Source organism: Phoenix dactylifera, chromosome 6 (assembly GCF_051530095.1).
Source record: "Phoenix dactylifera cultivar Ajwa chromosome 6, Ajwa_hap1_PhDact_Kaust_v1.1, whole genome shotgun sequence".
NCBI lineage: Eukaryota > Viridiplantae > Streptophyta > Magnoliopsida > Arecales > Arecaceae > Phoenix > Phoenix dactylifera.
The window spans coordinates 3,131,632-3,152,542 of record NC_143195.1 but is presented as its reverse complement, the minus strand read 5'-3'; the positions used below and the strand labels follow the sequence as shown (position 1 = coordinate 3,152,542).

General features: G+C 36.0%; 1 protein-coding gene across 4 annotated transcripts; it reads right to left on the bottom strand.

The window, feature by feature from the left end:
• Positions 1-385: 385 nt before the first annotated feature.
• On the bottom strand, positions 386-19,652 carry LOC120110894 (uncharacterized). Of its 4 annotated transcripts, XM_039126840.3 has the most exons (14): positions 19,386-19,649; positions 17,000-17,111; positions 13,164-13,276; positions 11,677-11,799; positions 11,378-11,586; positions 9,853-9,928; positions 7,578-7,664; positions 7,350-7,430; positions 7,206-7,238; positions 4,691-4,744; positions 4,541-4,582; positions 1,145-1,223; positions 993-1,063; positions 386-916 (listed from the first exon to the last, which is right to left on the bottom strand). In XM_039126840.3, exons 1-14 carry the CDS (start codon positions 19,548-19,550, stop codon positions 827-829), a joined length of 1,335 nt encoding a protein of 444 aa, XP_038982768.3. In that variant the 5' UTR covers positions 19,551-19,649; the 3' UTR covers positions 386-826. The 4 variants fall into 4 exon arrangements, with proteins under 4 accessions (XP_038982768.3, XP_088579287.2, XP_088579289.2 ...); XM_088723161.2 differs by having other exon boundaries at positions 4,541-4,744; positions 19,386-19,652; XM_088723163.2 differs by lacking the exons at positions 386-916; positions 1,145-1,223 and having other exon boundaries at positions 1,020-1,123; positions 19,386-19,650.
• Positions 19,653-20,911: the final 1,259 nt, after the last annotated feature.

Below are 20,911 nucleotides of genomic sequence, written 5' to 3'. Positions count from 1 at the left end.
AAATGTTCGCTCGGATTAGTAGGGTATCTGCTAAAGAAACATTATACAATTACACTGCAAGTAATTCGCTTGCTAGGAGGAAAAAAAGAAAAAAGAAAAAGATCACTGGAACATGTTCTTTACTTTGTCTGCATAGTTCAATCATGCAAATATCTTACTTTTTCTTCTCCTAGGAGAGGCCACCACCAACTTGTCATCATCATTTCTAATCAAATCATCTATTGAGAATATTGCATGTGCATGGCATGATAACTCAAGGGGAAGGAGAATTTATTAGCTAAGAGTTTTTGGCAGATAATTATGATCTGCTAACAAACTCTGCTTGTTGGTATTGCTAGTTATTATGATGTTGCCTTTTGCAAGGTCAATAGAAAGGAAACTTCGCTGAAGACAAACTAAATTTTTTGATGATTAGCATTTGGTTTATAATCTATACAGAATACCAAGAGAATGTTGTTCATACCTATTGAATCTTGGTTAAGGAAACCGATATGCCATGGAAGCAGCAGCAGTCAGATACAAGGAACAGACTAAAAACCTAGAGAGAGAGAGGGGGGGAGGGCAAATTCATCTAGATGAACATAATTACAAGAAATGATTGTGCATCTTGCCTTCCCTCTCTGGACCACCAACCAAGGAGAGGCTGCCTTCTAAGTTGTCAGAGTACTCCATATTCCTCAATAGCACCACAGAAATCCATACAGATGGAATGATACTGCGATCCAAGATAAGCAGTTTGCAAAACTCTTCAGATGTGATTTTCTTACATGCAAGCGATCACAGATATAGAGGAGGTCATGCTGGGCTGAATTCACATTCTTGAGAATCAGGCCAGCACATGTATGGCATTCACAAGTTTCTGGCTCGTACTTGGAGGAGCAGCCCTCATCATAATACTAAGCATGAAGGCTATCAACTGTATAAAAAATTGATTAATGATACCAAAAGGTCGACAAGATTTAGTGGAAAAGTGATTGTGCTTGAATACTTACTGATGCAAATCCAACACACATGATACTGAAGCCTTTGAATTTAAATGGTGCATCCTCTGATAGGAACCAAGCTAAAGGGAAAAAAAGGCTGTCCTTCAGCTTATGACCTTTTTATTTAACCACAGTGTTTTCTGGAATAACCAATTAAATACCTGTTAGAGGAGTGAAGACTAATGGTGATACAATTGTAGCAAATGAACTAACGCCGGTTATACATCCTTGGGCCATTCCCTGAAACAAGCATCATTTATTAGACAACCAAGAAAACATTGAGACACAGCAAAGATCTCTTGGACTTATAATAGCAGTTCTAGCATTAACAAACTAGTATCTCGGGAAAATTGGATACCCGGTTAATATTTAATCATAATGAAGATCTAGCTTGGACGCCAAAAGGCAGAATGCTGATAATGTTAACACATGTAATGTAAGATTTTTTTTTAAAAAAAAGTGTTAAAATTAAATCAGTCTTCTGGGATAGATCATAGATGCCAATTTAAAGTAGCCACTGCCTGATTATAATAGTTCATCAGGTATTATGTGAGGCTGTTTATCTTAAGTTAGATTTAGAACTAAATAATGCAAAAGTCCATCATTATCAAATGTGCAAATGTGTAACTTGTGAATATGTGTGGGGTAAACAGTGAGGTCAGGTGCACGACCAACGAGGAAAAATAAAAGTTGCAGACAAAGCCATTTAGTGTCATGTGTATAGTAGGATTCCCAAGAATCCTTCTTCGTAGTGAAATCTAGGTTGATCAAGAGGTTAACTTTTAGCTTAAACGGAATTTCAGAAGTTATCAGCTCATGCTAAATTGAGCTGAACTCCTTGAGGAATAGGGAAATGTGCCTTTACCGTGCTATGCTTATTTTAGATAACAACTTCACATTTGAGTCATGAACATAATTTGTCAAAATTTTGAATACCGGTACCAAATCCCATGTCATTTTTATTACGATACTAGTAGGGTATCGATACTGATGGTACGTAATGAAACTGATAGATTCAAAAAAAAATGAAACTTCATTAGAACTAACTAGTACGGAGAATATAGTTTTGCTAGTATACACTGGTACAAATCAGTACAAACTAGTAGGTCTAGTATGTACTGGTATAGTTACTTCGGCATCTTGACACTTGTACCAATGTTAGTTTTGTCCTAAAAAGTGTAAGGTGCCTGTCGTACCATCCCATTCTGGCCTTTTCTAAAACCATGATTTCAATAGTTCCTTCCCCTTTTCTTGTTACGTTTACTTTTGCTTTCTTCTCTCCTCTCTATCAACTAAATCTTTTCTTCATAAATAACAAGGTGCAAGACTCAATAGTCCACAATTTATGTTAACTCCTTGAAAAAGAAACATTGATTTTAAAATCAATGATAGGCCATCCAAATTCAAGGTCCAAAGCATTGAACATGATCTACACTACAAAAAATACATAGAAATCAAAATTCATGTATATTGGTGATCTCCAGCATATGCATCAGGTTGTTGCAAAAATAAATGGTACCAATTGCACTAGTGCGGTAAAATATAATAATAAAGCACATACATTGAAATTTTATTTTATTGATTATGATCTACATATTTTAAAATATGGATAGATTAAAATTGACTAGTTTTGATCATTAGATCACAATAAAAAATGGTATCATGTTGTTAAAACCATCCATCTTGACACTCTCTTGATGATTACATTAAAGACCACCAAATTACATGAATTTTGTTTTTCAGCATTTTTGGTAGAGTATATCATGTTCAATGGTTTGGATCTTGAATTTGGATGGTAAGTATGTATATATACATGTCACACTTAGGACATTTAGGACACTTAGTGATACTTCTTGACACTTCGTACCATCCAATTATGATATTATCTTGTTATATTTCTACATTTGGCAATTCTTTATTAAAGTTTTTGATTCTAACATAATTAGCAGCAACCATTTTAGCAAATTTTATGAACTTAAGGAGAATAGATCTAGATTAGTATTTACTATATGCATATATTGAGATATATATATATATATATATATATATGTATGTATGTATATGTATATGTATGTATGTATGTGTGTATATGATAAAAATGTGTCCTCATGACTAATTTTTAGAAGATTCTCACATCGGATTCTTTTGGACACTTGACACCCGTGTCACATGTCCAAGTAATATTGCCTTCTACAGCCCGGTTAGCCTCTTTTTGCATTTTTCTTATCAATCATTGTCTTAATGCTATATTTTCACAATTCATAAGAGTATTGATTTAAGTGCCCAAATCATGCCTTTTGGCATATGCTGAAAATTTTGTATTGCTAATTTATTGCACAATAAGGTAAAAGGTTTGAATAAATACCATTTGCTCAGATTATTTTCAAATTTACATGAATGCACTTGCCGAAAACCACTAAGTCTGCACTAACGTCACTCCAATATTTTTTTTCAGTTTAAGCACTAATATATCCTCAAAATTTTCAAGAAAATAAGGAAGGGGAACAGATGATTTACAGTAGAATGTTGATCTAGTCCAAAAAATTGGATGACCATCCCCAGAAAATGGGCTTCAGCGGCTCCTGGCTTCTCGGTCAACTCATTCCCACCTGAGATGGTGGAGAATGAGCTGAAAGGCCTTGAAACACACATACCAAGTGGAACCATGCAGTAGTTTAGTTCATTCCCATGCAGATCTAGTTCAGGCCAGCTTTGACTAAATCCAAGGCATAATGGCCCCTCCCATACTGGCTCCTAGCTGATGCAATATGTGCAGACTAGCATGGGGCTGATGCAGGCAGTTTTTGAAATCATGGTAGAAACTAAGAAAGCCTTATTTTAGCAAGGATAAGCATTTGATGCAGAAAAAAAATCTAGTCGAATATTGGTATGAGTGTGATTGAAACAATAATTAGTAGTCCGGCCGATAACCAGTAAATTCACCTAGAATTAATTGTACCCTAACAAATGCAACTAATGGAAACTATTCATATATATACTTTATAAAAGTTATAAACCTATCTTGTCTAGAATACTCTAATGATAAGATATATAAATCTAAGATAATAAATATTCAAAATTTGCCATGATAATCATCAAAATCGTTTTTTCCATCAAAATGGTTTCGACTATAAAGCACAATCTAAGTCAAGGTGGCTATAGAATTGTGCAAAGTTTTTTGATTTGTCAAATTATTGGCAAAGAATTTTAGGCTTGAAAGGGGCTTGCCATGAGATCTAGAAACATAGCTGGTATAGGAAGATCACCTTGTGGGCTACAATTTAAGCACATATACCAAGGAACAGACACCTAAGTTCTCCTTAACTTGGACATTGCATAGACAAAAAGAGGGAAGATGACAGGATAACTATATTAATTGCTAAAAGGCCAAAAATGTAAATAGAGAACAGGGAATATGTAAAAAAGACTAATAACTAGAACACTGAAATGTCTCAAACAGATATTCCAGTGATCTGAATGTGGCTTTCTTAAGCTTACGAGAATAGAAGTCATTGGTGTCTAAACCTGAAAAACCTTGCAACATTATGAATTAGTACCTGCTCACTTGGTCCAACCTTTTTGGAAACAATGCTCCTTATCTGCTCAAACAGTGGAAGTAAGAATTTATGCTCAACAAGAGAAAAGGAGAGCAAAGAAAGAAAGAAAGAAGGAAAGAAATCTAGAGCAATCAATAAAAAAGCACTCACACATGGTTGCATGAAAACAGTCAAAACTACAAATACTGCAGCTAAATAAGGAACCTGCAAATAAATGCAATATAATTGTGAAATATAAATTTTGAAGAAAAGGCAACTATTGTCTTTAAAAGAACACATAATTAGTAGATTATATAGAGAAGAAGAGCAATGCTCAAATGGCAAACCAGACTGAAAAACATGTCTAACCAATAAAGGGGCTGCAACCCAGGCACATGGCTTCCAACCCTAACAGCAATTATGTAGATGCTAACCTGTTAATTCAGTGTTGCCTGTAATGGTTCCTTTTTTAGCATTTTTTTTGAGTAATGAATTATTGGCATTGGTGCTTGACAAGAAGAATTGCAGAAGCATGCTGTGACAGCTCAATATAAGACTCCATGCCAACTAGCATCCAGTTCATTATTGTTGAACATCATCTTTGTATTAATCTAAACAACCAATAATGCCACATAAGATGAAGGATTCAAAAACTGCCTGTTGGCCTCTTACTAGCTGATATGTACTATACCTGCCAAGGACTGGCACAGGGGACCATGATTCAAACTAATTTTAGTGAACCAGGCTCAAATCATCCATGTCGCACAGTGTCAACATGAACCATCCAATGCCACATTATATCAATGCATATTAACACATAGTGCTTGGCATGCCTCTCTTTCCTTTAGCTTAAAAAAAAATAATAGCAAAATTAGGTCAAAGTTCTTGCTGATTTTCTAACAGAATATCAGAATATTAAGTTCATTGTTGGGTGCTAAATGAAACAAAAACCATAGTACAAATTATCAGTAAAATAAATTAAAATGGGGAAGAGTCAAAACTGATATTTAGTTTTATCTTTAAAGCCTTCATATTGCAAAATTCTTGTTCTATTAAACTTTCAGATGAGTAGTGTCGTAGCGAGAAATAAGGTTGCAACCCAGTTCCCCACCCCCACCCCTCCCAACTCCTCTTTTTCCGGCCAACCCCTTCTAAAATTCTGCTGCTATTGGCTCTTGCACACAGCATATGCTTGTCAGCACAAAATCCAAGCTCTTCTTTTTATTGCTGGGATCCTGCTTTTCCCTTTTACCAGCAGGTTAAACCCTCCTGTTAACAAATCCATCAGTATGTTTCCATGTCTAATTGTCAAGGCCTGATAGACATTGTTGACCCCTTCCCTATTAGCACAAGCTTGTAGGATCTAGAAGTTAGTTAACATGGCGAGCAGATCTAAAGAAAACATGTTCAAATCTTACTTAGACCAATTTTAGTTTATATCACTTATTTGTCATCTTGATCTCTTCTTGACTCATTCCCAGTTGTTATCTTGAGTTGTTCTCAACTTTTTATGCCTACACGTGCATAGTCCGGGCTTGCGCAGGGGCGTTGTTAAGGCCTGATATACACTATTTACCCATTCCCTAACAGCTTGAGTTTTTGGAGGCTAGCGGTTAGTTAACACTAGCGATGAAACATCACAACAATATGATTCGCTGACCATTGTAAGCATGTTCCAGAATATATGGAACATAACATGATGTATGTATGCAAAACTGTGGGTTAAAGATAACCTATGAAAATAAGCCATCTCATACTCATAACAGGATATATTAAGCAGTTTCACTAGGAAGATCTGGGGGAGGGAGGCATGCACACATGCATACACACACAGAGAGAGAGAGAGAGAGAGAGAAGATTGTGAGGAGGAAAGAGGGGGGATAGAGAGAATCTATGCATCTATTTCTAGAATTTAATTATTAAGTTATTTTAAAAACTTCCAGAAACCTTTAGATTCCTTGGATGAAAAGATGACAGTACCAGACAAGTAATGAATCTTAAGACAAGACAATAATGCATAGCATTACAACATCTATAGTCGACTTCCAAGCACCAATCTCAGTGTGTGTTTATCTAATTCACTGGAATTCATGTAGTGTGTGTACTGGATATTTGAATAACTTTGGATAAAAATAACCCTAGCCAGTCAAGGCCCGGTCTTAAAAATACTAGGTTGAAACTTGAGTTCTGAATGGTGGAAAAGTTCATATATCGATATTAATCTCTGTCAGTTTACTGGAGGTAGATTCGACTCATATTATACTACAAAAAAAACAGTATTATGTTAAATAATCTGTTATGTAAATGAAGCTGTTTCAAAGTCATTTCTGCTGAAGCAGGGTAAAGATGAGATGAACTATCTCTATGCACAATTTGTTATTGTTTGACTTTCTTGTGTGGGTTTATCATACAAAAAAAGACATGATAGAAACATATATTAGTTACAACAAATATATTGACAGATGGACATTCAGAATTAGAAGAAAAAGCCACAAGTTGGGAGCATCTATGACCATGTTTTTGTATTTATCCATTTTTGTAGATGAACAGATGCGTAAATTGTTTCTGACATACATTAATAGATTTTAGAAGAAACTGACAGTTAATATAAATAACAATCATGATTAGACAAACAGTTTAAGAGCAGGATGACTATGCAAATTAACGGGCTTAGAGGAGAAATTACCCAATATGACCATGAAATGCTGTAAAGAAAAATCTGCAGAATTTTGAGAAAATTTCAGCAAGTCAAAATTCGGTAATAAGAGGCTAATAATTAAAAAAAAAAATCAAATAGGAAAGAGGATGATCAAAAATGAAAGAAAATTACATGTGCACAACTTGCCAAGAGACCTATGTTAAGGAGTTTCTCCTCACCCAACGTGGGAATTAATAAGTGCATCAGGAATAGCTGCAAAACCAACCGTTCTTAGATGAAAACTATTTCTAGTTAGCTTCTTGTCAATGCATGTAGCCATGCATGCACATGAGTAAATATGAAATCTTTACAGAAATTATACAAGCAAACAGTGTCAAACACCATCAAGAAAAATCATACCTGTGAGAAGGCTCCTGCAATCCCAAGGATCAGCAGCAGATCAGCAAATTGATCTTTGCTGAACTGAAACTGTGCTTTCAGGTAGTACTGTGTTGATATCAAACAAAAATTGGTAAGTAATCAGAACTTTAAAGACAGGCATGTAGAAATTAAACTTATACATGAAGGAATCTGCATATCATAACTCCTGATTTATAAAAATATTCTCAAATTGAAGGTTGAAAAACATATGGAAAAAGAAAAACCTGCAGATGCAATGTACGTTGACTTCAATTTTTAGAAAGTTGAGTTGTTTCTCATTGAAAAACAAACTGAGATTACCAAGGTATCTATTCGTTCATAAATCAGTCATACAAACAAGGTTTCAATTATTGTTCAATATTTTTCTTAGAGTATCAGAAGTTGGCCTTTCATCCTTAACATCTACAGCTCATAAGATTAATTAGGACAAAGCCCACAAGCATGTGCATTAGGCTTTCACTTCAGTTGCTCAAATTGATGAGTTGGTATTCAGTTGAAACAGTAAATAGTGAAATGCAGATGAAAAGCTTGGCTTTGCACCCACCAATATACATAAAAGTCAAAGAGCCAAAAGAAGAGCAAAGCTCGGTCTATTCATGCAATTATATCATTGGGGAAAAAATGGCATTCAAGGATGGTAAACCTACTTATGATAAATTGCCCATGCTTACCAAGAATAGGGTATGTATTCTTGCAATTATATCATAGGAAAAAAAAATGACATTCAAGGATGGTAAACCTACTTACGATAAATTGCCCATAAATACAATTTGGCTATCTTGAGGTGCATTTTTGGATTAAATCCTGAAGTTGCTGTCCTAAACTCTTACCAGAGCTTAATTTATGCTTATCAACAGCTACCTTGCCAAATTAATGGTAATAAGGAGGTAAGTTGGGACTTGGGACCTTTAATTTATCATAAATTTACAAGTTCTAATATGTACATTTTCTTAGCCAGCTCTTGTTAACCACCAGAATCTTAGAAAATAGATGTTGTCTATTTGGAAGAGAGGAGAGGGTGTTGATGAAGACATTTTTTGTGAGAGAGAGAAGAGGGATGGAAAGAGAGGGGAACATAGAGGGAAAGATAGAAGGTAAGAGAGAAATTATGATAAAATTGTTGGAAACTGTAAAATGATACACATGTTCGAAGATCATCGTTTAGCCTTAAAATGACCCATCACAAAAATGTCTTTTTTGAAAATTGTGGAATGTAGTTGCATCATCTAATTTAAAGCTTCAAATCATGAATATCTCATTATCAGTCATTCAAAGTCAGAGGAACTTCCATTGCTTCAATGAACTGAGGGCCTGTACTTTGCCTGATTTTGGTTGTAGTAAGCTTAATGAAGAAAGATTCTAACTTTTCATATTTCTACACTATGGACTTCATTTTTATTTTGAAGCTATCATGCCTACCAGAGGATCGGTGAAGGCAGTTGAGGCTTTCCATTAGCACTTCAGTGGACTGCCTAGATGGAAGTAAATTGTAAAATGTTCAAATGTTATAATAAAGGCTGAGAGTTGTCGTTGATGATGATAAACTGCTGACTTCTTGGTTCTTGTGCTGTGCAATTCGGAAAATTCTTAGAGTGGCGAAAAGGTGACCGGAACAGTGGTTCAAAATCAAATACTAACAAGGTAAATCTGTAGACTTCTGCCAAAAGTGGATTCAGATGTAGCGCTGGGGAAGCAGATCTCTCAAAAACAAATTCTCAACAGTCAAAAGAAGTTGGTGGGAGCTAGTGTCCTGGGAGATACCAAAGGCTGAGCAGCACCCTATACAGAAGCTTCCTGCTACTAAGAGGAAGAAACCCATCCACCCCAATTCGTTATCCTCAGACATCACACACATGCTGTGTAGCTGTATAAGGTCACCTAGGAAACACATGTTGGTGATCCTCTAGGTGACCCGGACAGCCTCCCCAAGCAATAGGCCAGGTCTATCACTTGGACTTGCATAGGCAATTCGATAACTATGAAATATACATTTTAGCTGCATGAGAGGTAGATTCAGAGATCAACATAGGTAACAGAAAAGTATTATGTCAACATATGCTCTCTAGTCTAGATACTTGCTTCCAAACTTTCTCGGATTTCTGTAACCTTCTTTGATCATTTTACTCCTTTCCATTATGTAGTTTTAGTTAACAAAAGAATAAGATAAGTTTGACAATACCATATTTCTAGCATAATTTACTTTGGGTAAAGAAAATAAGAAACCAATCTCAAATTAGTAGGAGACAAAAGGTACCAGTATTGCACCCTGAAGGCCACTTTCAGCAAGACTGTTGAAAAATACAACTGCTGCTGCTCTTGATAACGTGTTGCTGCATGATAGGGCAGCAAAAGTTTGAGACTTATTCAGTGAAAGCATCAGTCAAAAGTTGAGTCGATTTGGTACAAAAATGCACACATGTTACGGGTGGTGAAATAATGAACAATACATTTACTTCAAATGAAACACTTCTGTATTAATAGACAATGCTGCTCCATGTCCTTCTATCAATAAACTTACAAGGAGTTGCCTTATTAGGTTCCCTTTTCTATCAGAATAAAGACCTGTAAGAAATACCACTTATTCTCAAGCATAGAAGAGTAAAGATAAAAAATGTACTAGCATCTACGGACACCTATTGTATAGTTATACATCACAAGTTGAGGTATCAGTATTGTTAGAGTCAAAGCCAACCACGAGCAAAACATTAAAAAGGAAGCATTTTTTTCTTGAAAGAAAAAATATTAGACATTTGAAAAACAGAACAAAAAACACATCATTTTTCCAGTCCATTCTTTTCCTTACCATAATTGGGATCATGTTATAATTTCTCTTTATTGTGTGCTTTGTGCCTCAAAAACTGATACATTCACCATGTCGAACCTTGTCTTCATCTCTCTTCATTTAGATAGCGTAGAAAATAAGGTATGTATCCTTGCCAGCAACTTGTCTTATATGTTTCATGTATCCTCCTCGATTGCCTTGGTAAGAAATTTAATGAAGGAATTAATGTTGCATCGAGATTGAGTCAGTTCCAGTTCATAAACTTCAACTGATCACACGTTGAGGCATAAAATCAATTCTATAGGTTGAACTAAATTCGTTTTATCGAAAATGAAGAAAATATTTTGAAAGCTAGGTAGACAAAAAACATGCGCATGACACCTAGAAGAGATAGGTAAAGACCGGTTTGTAAACAAGATCAAATGAAGGCAAATAACCTCAACAGTTAGCATATACACCAGAAGTTTAAATTTTTTTCATGAGCTACAACAAGTATATAGAGACAAAAATTATCAATAGAAAGTCAAAGTTTTCTAGCTGCACTTAGATGTCACTAGACAGAATTCTATTAAAGAAAAAATAATCAGGATTTTCTCATAGCATGTTAAAAGAAAAAATACAAACATCTTTCAGACATAATGAAAATTTTCTCTGCTATCCCTTCTCTTGATACAGATCACCCCGAACTTGCAACTCATGTTTAATCTACTTCACCACAGCTTTCAATGAGACTAAATTAAACTAAGTCTGTCTCTGAATTAAAAACATCAGACTTTAACCATTTGGGTCAAGATTGAGATTAGCAAACAGTTTGTCATTTTCTCAACTTTGTTCCAATTTCCAAGCCATCCAAGAGAAAATAAATCAAACCAAATCAAATCAATAATCAAAAAATGGGGACATGGGATTGATCTTAACTAACAGCAAACAAAAGAAACCATTCATTTACCATTTTCTATTTTCTTGAAGCCGTTCCAAGAGAAATCAAATCAAATACCTCGTCCGCAGAATGCTGATCATGTTCTCCAGCGACGGCAGCTTTCTCAGGGCCGGCAGTCTCGGAGACGACTCGCCGTCGGAGGAAGGAGGGGAACAGAGGGGGCGGGAGGCCTCCTCGTCCTCGCCGCCGCAGCCGCCGCCGCGGTCCGTCTCGGCCAGGAAGAGCCTCATGTAAGCCGCCGAGATCACGGCAACGGTGGCGGAGACCTGGAGACGGGGGATGAGGATGAGAGAGAGAGGGGGTGAGGAAGAGAAGGGGAGAGAAGGAGAGGGAGAGGAGGAAGAGAGTAGAAAGACCTGGAAGGTGGAGGACGTGGAGAGGAAGCGGGCGAAGACGGTGCCGGAGACGAATCCGGCAGCGGAGACGCCGGAGAGCACGCCGAAAGCCGACGCTCGCCGCCGCTCGCCGACCTTGTCCGCCTGCGCCGGGGGGGGGGGGAGGACAGGAAAAGGATATCAGCTATAGACACGGGGCGGGAGTCCACTTCCAAATTCGTGCGCCAAATCAAGTTAGGTCCACGGAGGACTTTGAGCTTCGCGCTGGCTATCCGGCGAGCCCATGCCCGCTCCGCGCCACATTTAAAAGGTAACCGAGATCTCACGGACTGGGATACAAACATATTATAGTTTATATAAACTTATTATTAATTATTATGAAATTATGATACATGATCATCTAATCATTAATATTAATAATAACTAATATTATTGAATTATTATAATACATCATAACTATCTTAATATATTATTAATATATTATTATATTATAATATCAATTTTGTTACAGGTTGTAATTTTATATTAAATACTATATTAGTATTATCAAGATATTTCACTAATGTATCATATTGCTAGTATACCTTGAAATATATTATAATATAATACATATCAAAATAGATATATAATAATATAACATAATAATCCTATATTTTAATTATATGTTTTATATGTTGAATTATACGTTATATAGTTATCATTATTTATATTATAATATATATTACTGTAATAATTATTTGATATTTCATTAGATATAATTATATTAGATATTCTGAAATATATATTATGGTAATTAATGGCATTGAATGTACTATCCTGTATCGCTCGTATTTATGTGATAATATATAATACTATCTTGTTTTGTAAATAAATAACATATAATATTGAATATATTACATATCATGTATAGTTGTTTTTTTGAACGATGTATAATTTTTATTATTATTACTACTCAAGCAGAAATCCAACATTAAAGAAAACAATACCAAACTCTTTTATTAGATATCGTTTTTTTGTATGATGTATATTTTTTTTTAATTATTACCCAAGCACAAATCCAACATTAAAGAAAACGATACCAAACTCTTTTATTGAAATTAGCATTTTAGTGTCTAAATATATTGCCGAACATAACGTCCCAAGTGGCCAAAACCAAAAAATCCATATTTTATTTATTCTTATTTAAATGTAGATTTATATGTTGGAACATATTTTTGTTTATTTTACATTTAGCCGTTCGTGAACTACAAATCGAAGGACTAGCACTTGCTAGTTAGCATCATGGTTACCAATGTAGTAAATTATTAAATGACAAATTCTATTAAAATGCCTAGGATAATATATAAGAATGAGGGTGTGGGGGATGGAATTTAAGAACATAGCGAGTATGAAATAAGATTCTCATATTAGACATCTAATTTTGGTGAATACAAGATGCTGCATCTAAGTATATAGAAGTTCTTTCAAAATTTACCAGTCTAGAAGAGGTAAGGTGCTATGAGTAGTACCACATATGCAAGTGAAAGGCATTGCATGTTGCCTTCGCAGAATATGCCAGTGAACGTCTTGACGATGAAGTAAATATAAAAGTAAGCTCTGGACCGATCATAAGCCAATATAGCTGCAAATAATGAAATTTAGTGAATAAATATGTTTAACGATATAAATTTCAGTTTTTAGTGAACTAGAGTTTTGCTCAATGGTCGCATCCCTCTACTTAGCAATCATAGGTTATGGATTCGATTCTTGGATGGTATATATTAAAAAAAAGCTAAACTCTATAATTATAGTGCAGGTGAATCTTCATTCCTTTAATTTGCCTCAAAAAAAAATTAAATTTATGTGTACCTTTTGAAAAACTTTGTGATAATATATGCAAAAGCTATAGAGATGGATGAAAGTGAACAATCATCAACTATATGATTTCTCACATCAAGAATTCACATTTTAAGAAGATGAAGGCCCCATCTTATATATTGCCAAAGATAAATGCAACTTTGTGAAAATAATAGTAAAATAATTTTAACAATTACAAATTTGTGAAATTTACAACTACTAGGCTTTTACATATTGTGACTTGATGTCATGTCACAATATACTTTGAAAATATAATTACCTAAATTGATTTGGTGATTGGCATGAGTTATAACAACCCAGAACCTCACTTAAAATGGCTAGCCGGAGGGTATTATTTGGGTTCTTGATCCTGTATAAGTACCCAAGATCTTCCCAGTGAATAATCAATGTGGGACTAAACACACGCCCGCACGGATCCTCGCATACTCCTCTCGTTTAAGTCCTGATGTACACGTCAGGCTAAGGGTTCAAATCCATTTAAATCTAATTATAAACACCACGATTGGCTCATGGTTAACCTCAATAGATCTGTGCTGCAGTGTCCCCTAATCCACATAAATTATGGGTTGGGTCTATTCTGATACCATTTGTAATAACCCAGGACCTCACCTAAATTAGCTAGCCGGAAGGTATTACTTGGGTTTCTTAGTCCTGTATAAGTATTCAAAATCTCTTCGATGAATAACCGATGTGGGACTAAACACATGCCCGCACAGATCCTCATATCCTCTTCCGTTTAAGCCCTAACGTCCTCGTCGGGCTAAGAGCTTAAATCTATTTAAATCTAATCACATGCACCATGATCTTCCGTGGTCAACCTCTCTAATTATATACCCACCAAATTAAGGGTCGGCACCCTTTAGGATCGAAAACCTCAAGTTCAGTAGTCTTCTTGGATCCATTATACTCATGTTACCATCACTTTTTAGTCCTTGAATTTATGGTTCAACAATACACTGCTGAGTTTATTGCTTTCTCATAGGGAGGGAAAAGCAAAAGGAATAAAGGTAAACATTAAAAAAAAAAAAAAAAGGAAAAGGATGTCACAAACGGATTGTGCATATATTCTCCCTAAGATCTTCCTATCTTAGCGTAGAAGAATAATGAACCATAAAAAGAGTCAACTTTATTCTTTTGATTTTATTATTTTTTTTTTGTATAGAAATCCATTCTTGTCGAGACTTTTTGCCTCAAGTTGATGGAAATGTCACTAGGCCAAAGAAAACAAGAAGGGAAGGAGACATGTGGAATCTCTTTGCACATGTCTTGTTTGTCTAGTGCTCATGTTGCTTTGCCCATTGGACATGAAAAGACAATAGCAGATAGGTGATGCATCCACTGTCACTTTGAGGCATCTGGTGCATGGAGAGCTATGAGCAAAATGTAGGGAAATGAAGAGTCCACTTGGGGCACTACCACCTTCCTATTTTCTTAGGCTTTCATATTGGCACGAAGATTAAGATTAGTTAAGATTAATGTAACAAAATACGAATCACATGACAAATAATTCTCAAAAGTACCATAAAAATCGAGATTTGCCACTTCATAATTAACGTCTACATGGTGAGCTTTGAAAATTCACATGCTCCGAATCATTATTTTTCAAAATTTGTCTAAGTTGTCATTAATTTTCATATTTTAAAAACTATGTCTGAATTGTTGTTACTTTAGAATTTCTCATCGAAAAGTTAATGGCCATCCACCTATATTAGAAATGATTTCAAGGTAGCTAAAGAGTGACATTTATGTATGATGATATTATGTCTCTACACCTTTACATTCAAAAGAATGGCGGCAAAACACTTCTTTTTTTTTTTGGTACATCGGCGGCTCACACCTAACGAGTGTAAAGATGGCCAACAAAATGCTGCGCAAAGGCATAGGCACAACCCCATGATCTATCTAGAAAAAGTCTTCCGAGTGATGAGCCGTGAAGGAAGCAACCCAATCTGCAGCACCATTCGCCTCCCGATATATATGCGTGGCCTGGTAGGAATCCGCCTCTCCCAAAGCCCTGCAGATATCGTAGAGCAGCAGCAGGTCCTCAACTGAGCACCCCTCTTCCCGAATCCACTCGATCACCATGGCAAAACATTTCTAATATGTCAACATTTGCGTTAGATATACCTTGTGGGCATACAAGCACTTTGAACCTAAACTCCCATGTGATCGGTAGGTTCTATTTACAATATTTCATTAATATGTCAAGCCTCATATTCTTCTTTCTCAAAATTATCATATGCCTCCTCATGGTGATGGAAAGTGATAATGATGGATAATATCCATTACCACAATGGACTTTTTCTATTTGTCTTAACTTTGGAGAACTTTGTAGAAATATAGCGACATGTTTAATTAACTAAATTCAAATAGTGTATGTGCAAACCTGCCAAATAAATTATTATCGAAAAAAATGTTCATGATTTGAGGTATCTTAGACAAAGATACTTTGCATTCAGTGTGCTTGATCTCATAGCTCTTTGGAAATTAAGAGATCAACGAGTATCGAATAATAATTCTTCTTGAGGTAGGTAGTAAGCAAAAATGATAAATAACTACATATATAATCAATGTCACTTTGTTGTTTATCCATGCAAAGCGAAAGCACAACTATATTAAGCTTAGGCAATAAACTGCTAAACTATGCTACCATACGGTTATCTTTTTTTACCTTCCATGCATCAAGTATGCTCAGAATGAAGGTGCATGCTAATCAAGCTAGCAAATGGTTGTCAAGAGACTTGAGTTCAAAGCCCACATTCATATTTCTCTCTCTATCCCCAAAAAGATTAAAAAATAATACTTTCACCAGGGTTTAAGGACCTAGGGATATTTAGGTAAGGCTATCCCGTGCTATGTAACCTATTATTTATGTGCCTGCAAAAACAAAAAAAATTCATAGATCATGTTCAAGTGCCATCTAATAAGAGACTAGTTCAACTGTGATGTCTTCTACATCGATTGTAAGTTTTTGTAAGACTCACAATCATGTTATGCCTGGCTACTCATGTTCAAACTCCTAACTTATTATTGCCTATCGAATATTTCTTTTTAATTTTTGGTAAAAGAGTCTCATAGGAAATGGGCTATAGTACAAAGGGATAAGCCATCATCCAAATGCCCCTCAATCCCCAAACTTTGGTGAAGGTAGATTACAAATCTAGGGCTCTTAGCAGACAACATGGTCTAACATATGCAAATCCTAATGCAGCCATCAAGTGTCATATAAAATTTCAATAGAAAAAGGATATATCAAAGATGTCGCTTAATAAAGCTTCATGTTTTCTTTTTTTTTCATCACAAGAGAAAACCTAGAAACAACCACATGTTATTGATGCAATCAACCTTTGTACTTCAATAATTTTCTACAACAAACTTCATACTAATGGAAGGTTTGGATTATTGGATCTACTTTGTCAGCAAGAGTAACATTTTTAATAGCTATATATATATATGCTTACCCAGGTTAAATTGGAGCAATACATACCTGAGGGAATAATAGCAGTTGTCATAGGAAGGGTCAGCAAAGCCTTTCGGCCATATCTATCTGATAGATTGCCAATCAAAGGAGTTACCATGAGAGTTCCCAACCCTGTGATCTGCAAGAAATGGGTTGTTAGGTGTTAATTATAACCAAGGTCTATCTTTTTGATCAGAGGTTGATTCGATCATCAGAAGAAGAATTAGGCCAAAAATGTAAATTACACTTAATGACATTCATTTAAACAATGCAACCATTATATTGGGGCTTATTTGCCAAAATATTTTTTATTTCTTTTTTTTAACAAGCCTAAATATTTCTTTAGATGCTTTCTTCAACCTCATAATCTTGTAACAGAATATTACATGTAACTAATAAGGTAAAGAACCATTGTCATGGAACAATATTAAATTATAAGCAATACATACTAGAAATGCAGAGCCACTGCCTAGGTGGTGTCCAAAATTGGAGAAGTGGACATTACTAACAAAAGTTTTGCATCTCCAGTAACTATGATATTGCAAAATAGACATATCTTTATATGATGACCGATCTCTTGATTTATTAAAGAAAATGCCAATTTAATAATATACAATCAGAAGAATTTTTTAAAATTACAAGTATAAAATGGCCTTCTCAAATTTTATATATTTTAGGTTTGAGTTGCTGAATTACTAAAATAGTATACATTAATTTCAACATCAAGGTGTTGTTACACAAGTTGTACAAGTCATGCTAACTATAGTATAATTACTCCATCAAAAAAATTTATAGTTTCACTAATTTCCGGCGATATAGGTTTTTTTATTGATTTATATTACTTTATCCTAATCCTCTCGCACGTGGATAGTGGTAACTGCTAGCCAACCATCATAATTGGACTCTTCTCCACTAAAGCTTCGTCCTAGAGTGATCTCTCATTTCTTTAGGTCTACACCTTATCCATTCGGCCTGCACCCTTGGTGGTTCGGCCTACACCTTCCTCAGTGTATCGGCCTTTAGATCATAAACAATCTAGATATGGCGTAAATACATCGCAATCAACAAGTTGACAATCTAAAATGGGCATGCGCTTCAGTATCCCTTAGTCCACATGGGTCATAAACCTAATCTACTCTGATATCATTTATAACAGTTTAGGATTTCATTTAAAAAAACTAGTTGGAAGATGTTATTTGGTTTTTTCAGATCTATATACGTATCCAAGATCTAGTAATACATAGCCGATGTAGAACTAAATACATACCCGCATGGTCATCCCACGAGGTTATCACCTTTGATGCTAAAAATGCTAAAGCATAGACTTAGAGTATGGTGAATCAGTTCAAACTTGTAAACAGATTAAATATCCCCAAGCAAGGTTAGTTTGGCTTTTCCGGGACTCTCCTACCATTGCTCCAGTAGGCCTATTTCCAAGTAGGAACTTACTTTCCCAAATCTCCATTGTCACATGCAATGGATATCTAGGCCACTTCTAAAGAAGACACTCAATCCAAATGTCAGGACTCAAAACACTGATTGGTTTTAGATGATGGCAGATTGGTGATTAATGACTCTTGGTTTAGAATGTGGACATGGAAGGTAAAGTCATTTCCTCATTTTTATCTTCTAATGAAAGAAAGAGAAAATCCATCCAAAAATCATTGTGTTTAATAATCTTATATTCGTTACCCTTCATGTAGATTCCTTTCAAGTTCAGAGGAATTAATTTGAAGAATTGCTTTTAGTTAGATCAGAGTATCACTTAACACATTTGTCAAATTCAGTGAATATTCTTAAGAGGTTGGCAATTGCTTGTGGAAAATCAACTTAATGCACATATATATACATCTTCCAATTGTAGGTCATAGAAGACCATCTTTTTTATTCTCAAATATAGTATTTCTTTCCTTTTTTCAAAAAATAAAAACTTGAAGGTGATATGATGGTGTATCTGAGCATGTCCAAGACCACAAATGATATCACTGCGTGGCTACATTCATACAATTAATATTTGCCTTAAAGATTTAAATATCAATTTTCTCCAAAATAATTGAAATATTAAAATCCTTTTCGAGGCAATTAAATAAATTTATAGGTAATACCATAACAGTAAATATCATTTTGAACCAAACAGTACTACTGAATGAAGTGAAGTATCCATATTACAGTTATCCTCTGTCCTTTGCCATTCTACATGCTGTCGCTGTACTCAATATATAAGCTGCTAGAGTACTATAGCTGTCTTTCAATCCAAACAACCAAATTTTATTATTTTCTTGAGCTTACCATTCTGTAATGGTTTTGGAGCAAGTCTTTTGTTCGCTTCTTGAGTTTCACCAAAGGAAAAGAAGAATAATAAAGAAAAGGAACCATCTTGAAGGAAGAAGGGAGCCAAGAAGGCGAAGTTTACCACTTGTTGGAAGCCACTGAGATAGATTGCGAGGGAGCACCGATCCCTACCAGGGCACAGCGCCTCGACGGTGATATCGGTGATGGATGGAATCACCATGAAAGAAGAGAAGTGGAAGAGGAAGGCGCATGCAAACAAGTGACCCAACTCTCTAATATCCTTCATCTCTCTCTATCTCTCACTCACTCACTTTTACAGTTTGAGTTTAGGAAAGTGAGACACTTGAGGAGGACGCACTAGAAGGCGGTCCTAATAAATAAGTAGTAGGAATGGCAAGTCAGGACACTAGAAGACATTACTTTCAAGACAAAGAGGAGTGGCTGCTTTGAGAATGTCAAGAGAGATGGCTGTAGCTTGCACGTTGTGACAACAGCATTAGCTTGGGAGTGCACTCCAACTTCTTAGCTAAATCACAAATTAATTCAATTGGATACTATGAGAAGATCTCCGCATGCGAAGCTACTTCAGCTTAGAAGGTTATATGATTGATATCTGTATAGAATCCACAGTGTTTAGTTATATGATTGATGCTAAACTTACACGCTTGCTGCCTGGATTTTGGATCCATTTTGCTTTCCGGTTGAAGTGGAGAGATGGCGACTGAGTCCTGTATACTTATGTTGTGCAAGATATGGACATACATGATTGGAAGATAAGATAATTCTAGTTCAATTTTAAATTAGGAGAATCTTGATAGCTCGAATCCAGGTTAGTCTTATATTTTGTTACTTCTAGAGAAGAGAAATTTCATAGGCTGCTCTTAAGTCACGTGAAATGTTCGATGTGCCACGAAACAGTTGGGAATTGGGGCAACAGATAGAAGTTGCTAAGATATATGGGAGAAAAGTATAAGTTAAGAAGCATCATGTGAATGTGATGTTTTAGCCAACTGATATCTTGTGGAGTTTTTGTGTTTTTCCATTGAGTAAAGAACGTTTTGTAATCTTTTGAAGTTTCACATATTTATAAAGAAGCTACCAGTGCTGCTGATTGGATAGTGATGAGGGGCAAAATGGATCGTCCTACTCCAAACCATCCCATTCCAGCCAAACAGACCTCAGCGCCGATCAGGCCAGACCTCGGTCATGCTGAGAGCCAGTCCGACCTCGGATCTCGCTGAATGTCAGGCCGACCTCGGCCAGATCTCTTCGCTGCCAGGACCTGCAGCGATCCTTGCAGGTAACATAATGACGTCCCGGGCCCGAGCTCGGAGCGTCCTGCAGGATCGACCAAGAGCCGAAGAGGCCCCATCGACCATAGATAACATAATGACGTCTCGGGCCCGAGCTTGGAGCATCCTGCAGGATCGACCAAGAGCCGAGAGGCCCCGTCGACCACAGATAACATAATGACGTCCCGGGCCTAAGCTCGGGGCGCCCTGCAGCGTCGACCAAGAGCTGAAGAGACCCCGTCGATCGTAGGTAACGTAATGACGTCCCGGGCCCAGGCTCGGGGTGCCCTGCAAGACCGACCAAGAGCCGAAGAGGCTCCGTCGACCACAGGTAACATAACGACGTCTCGGGCCT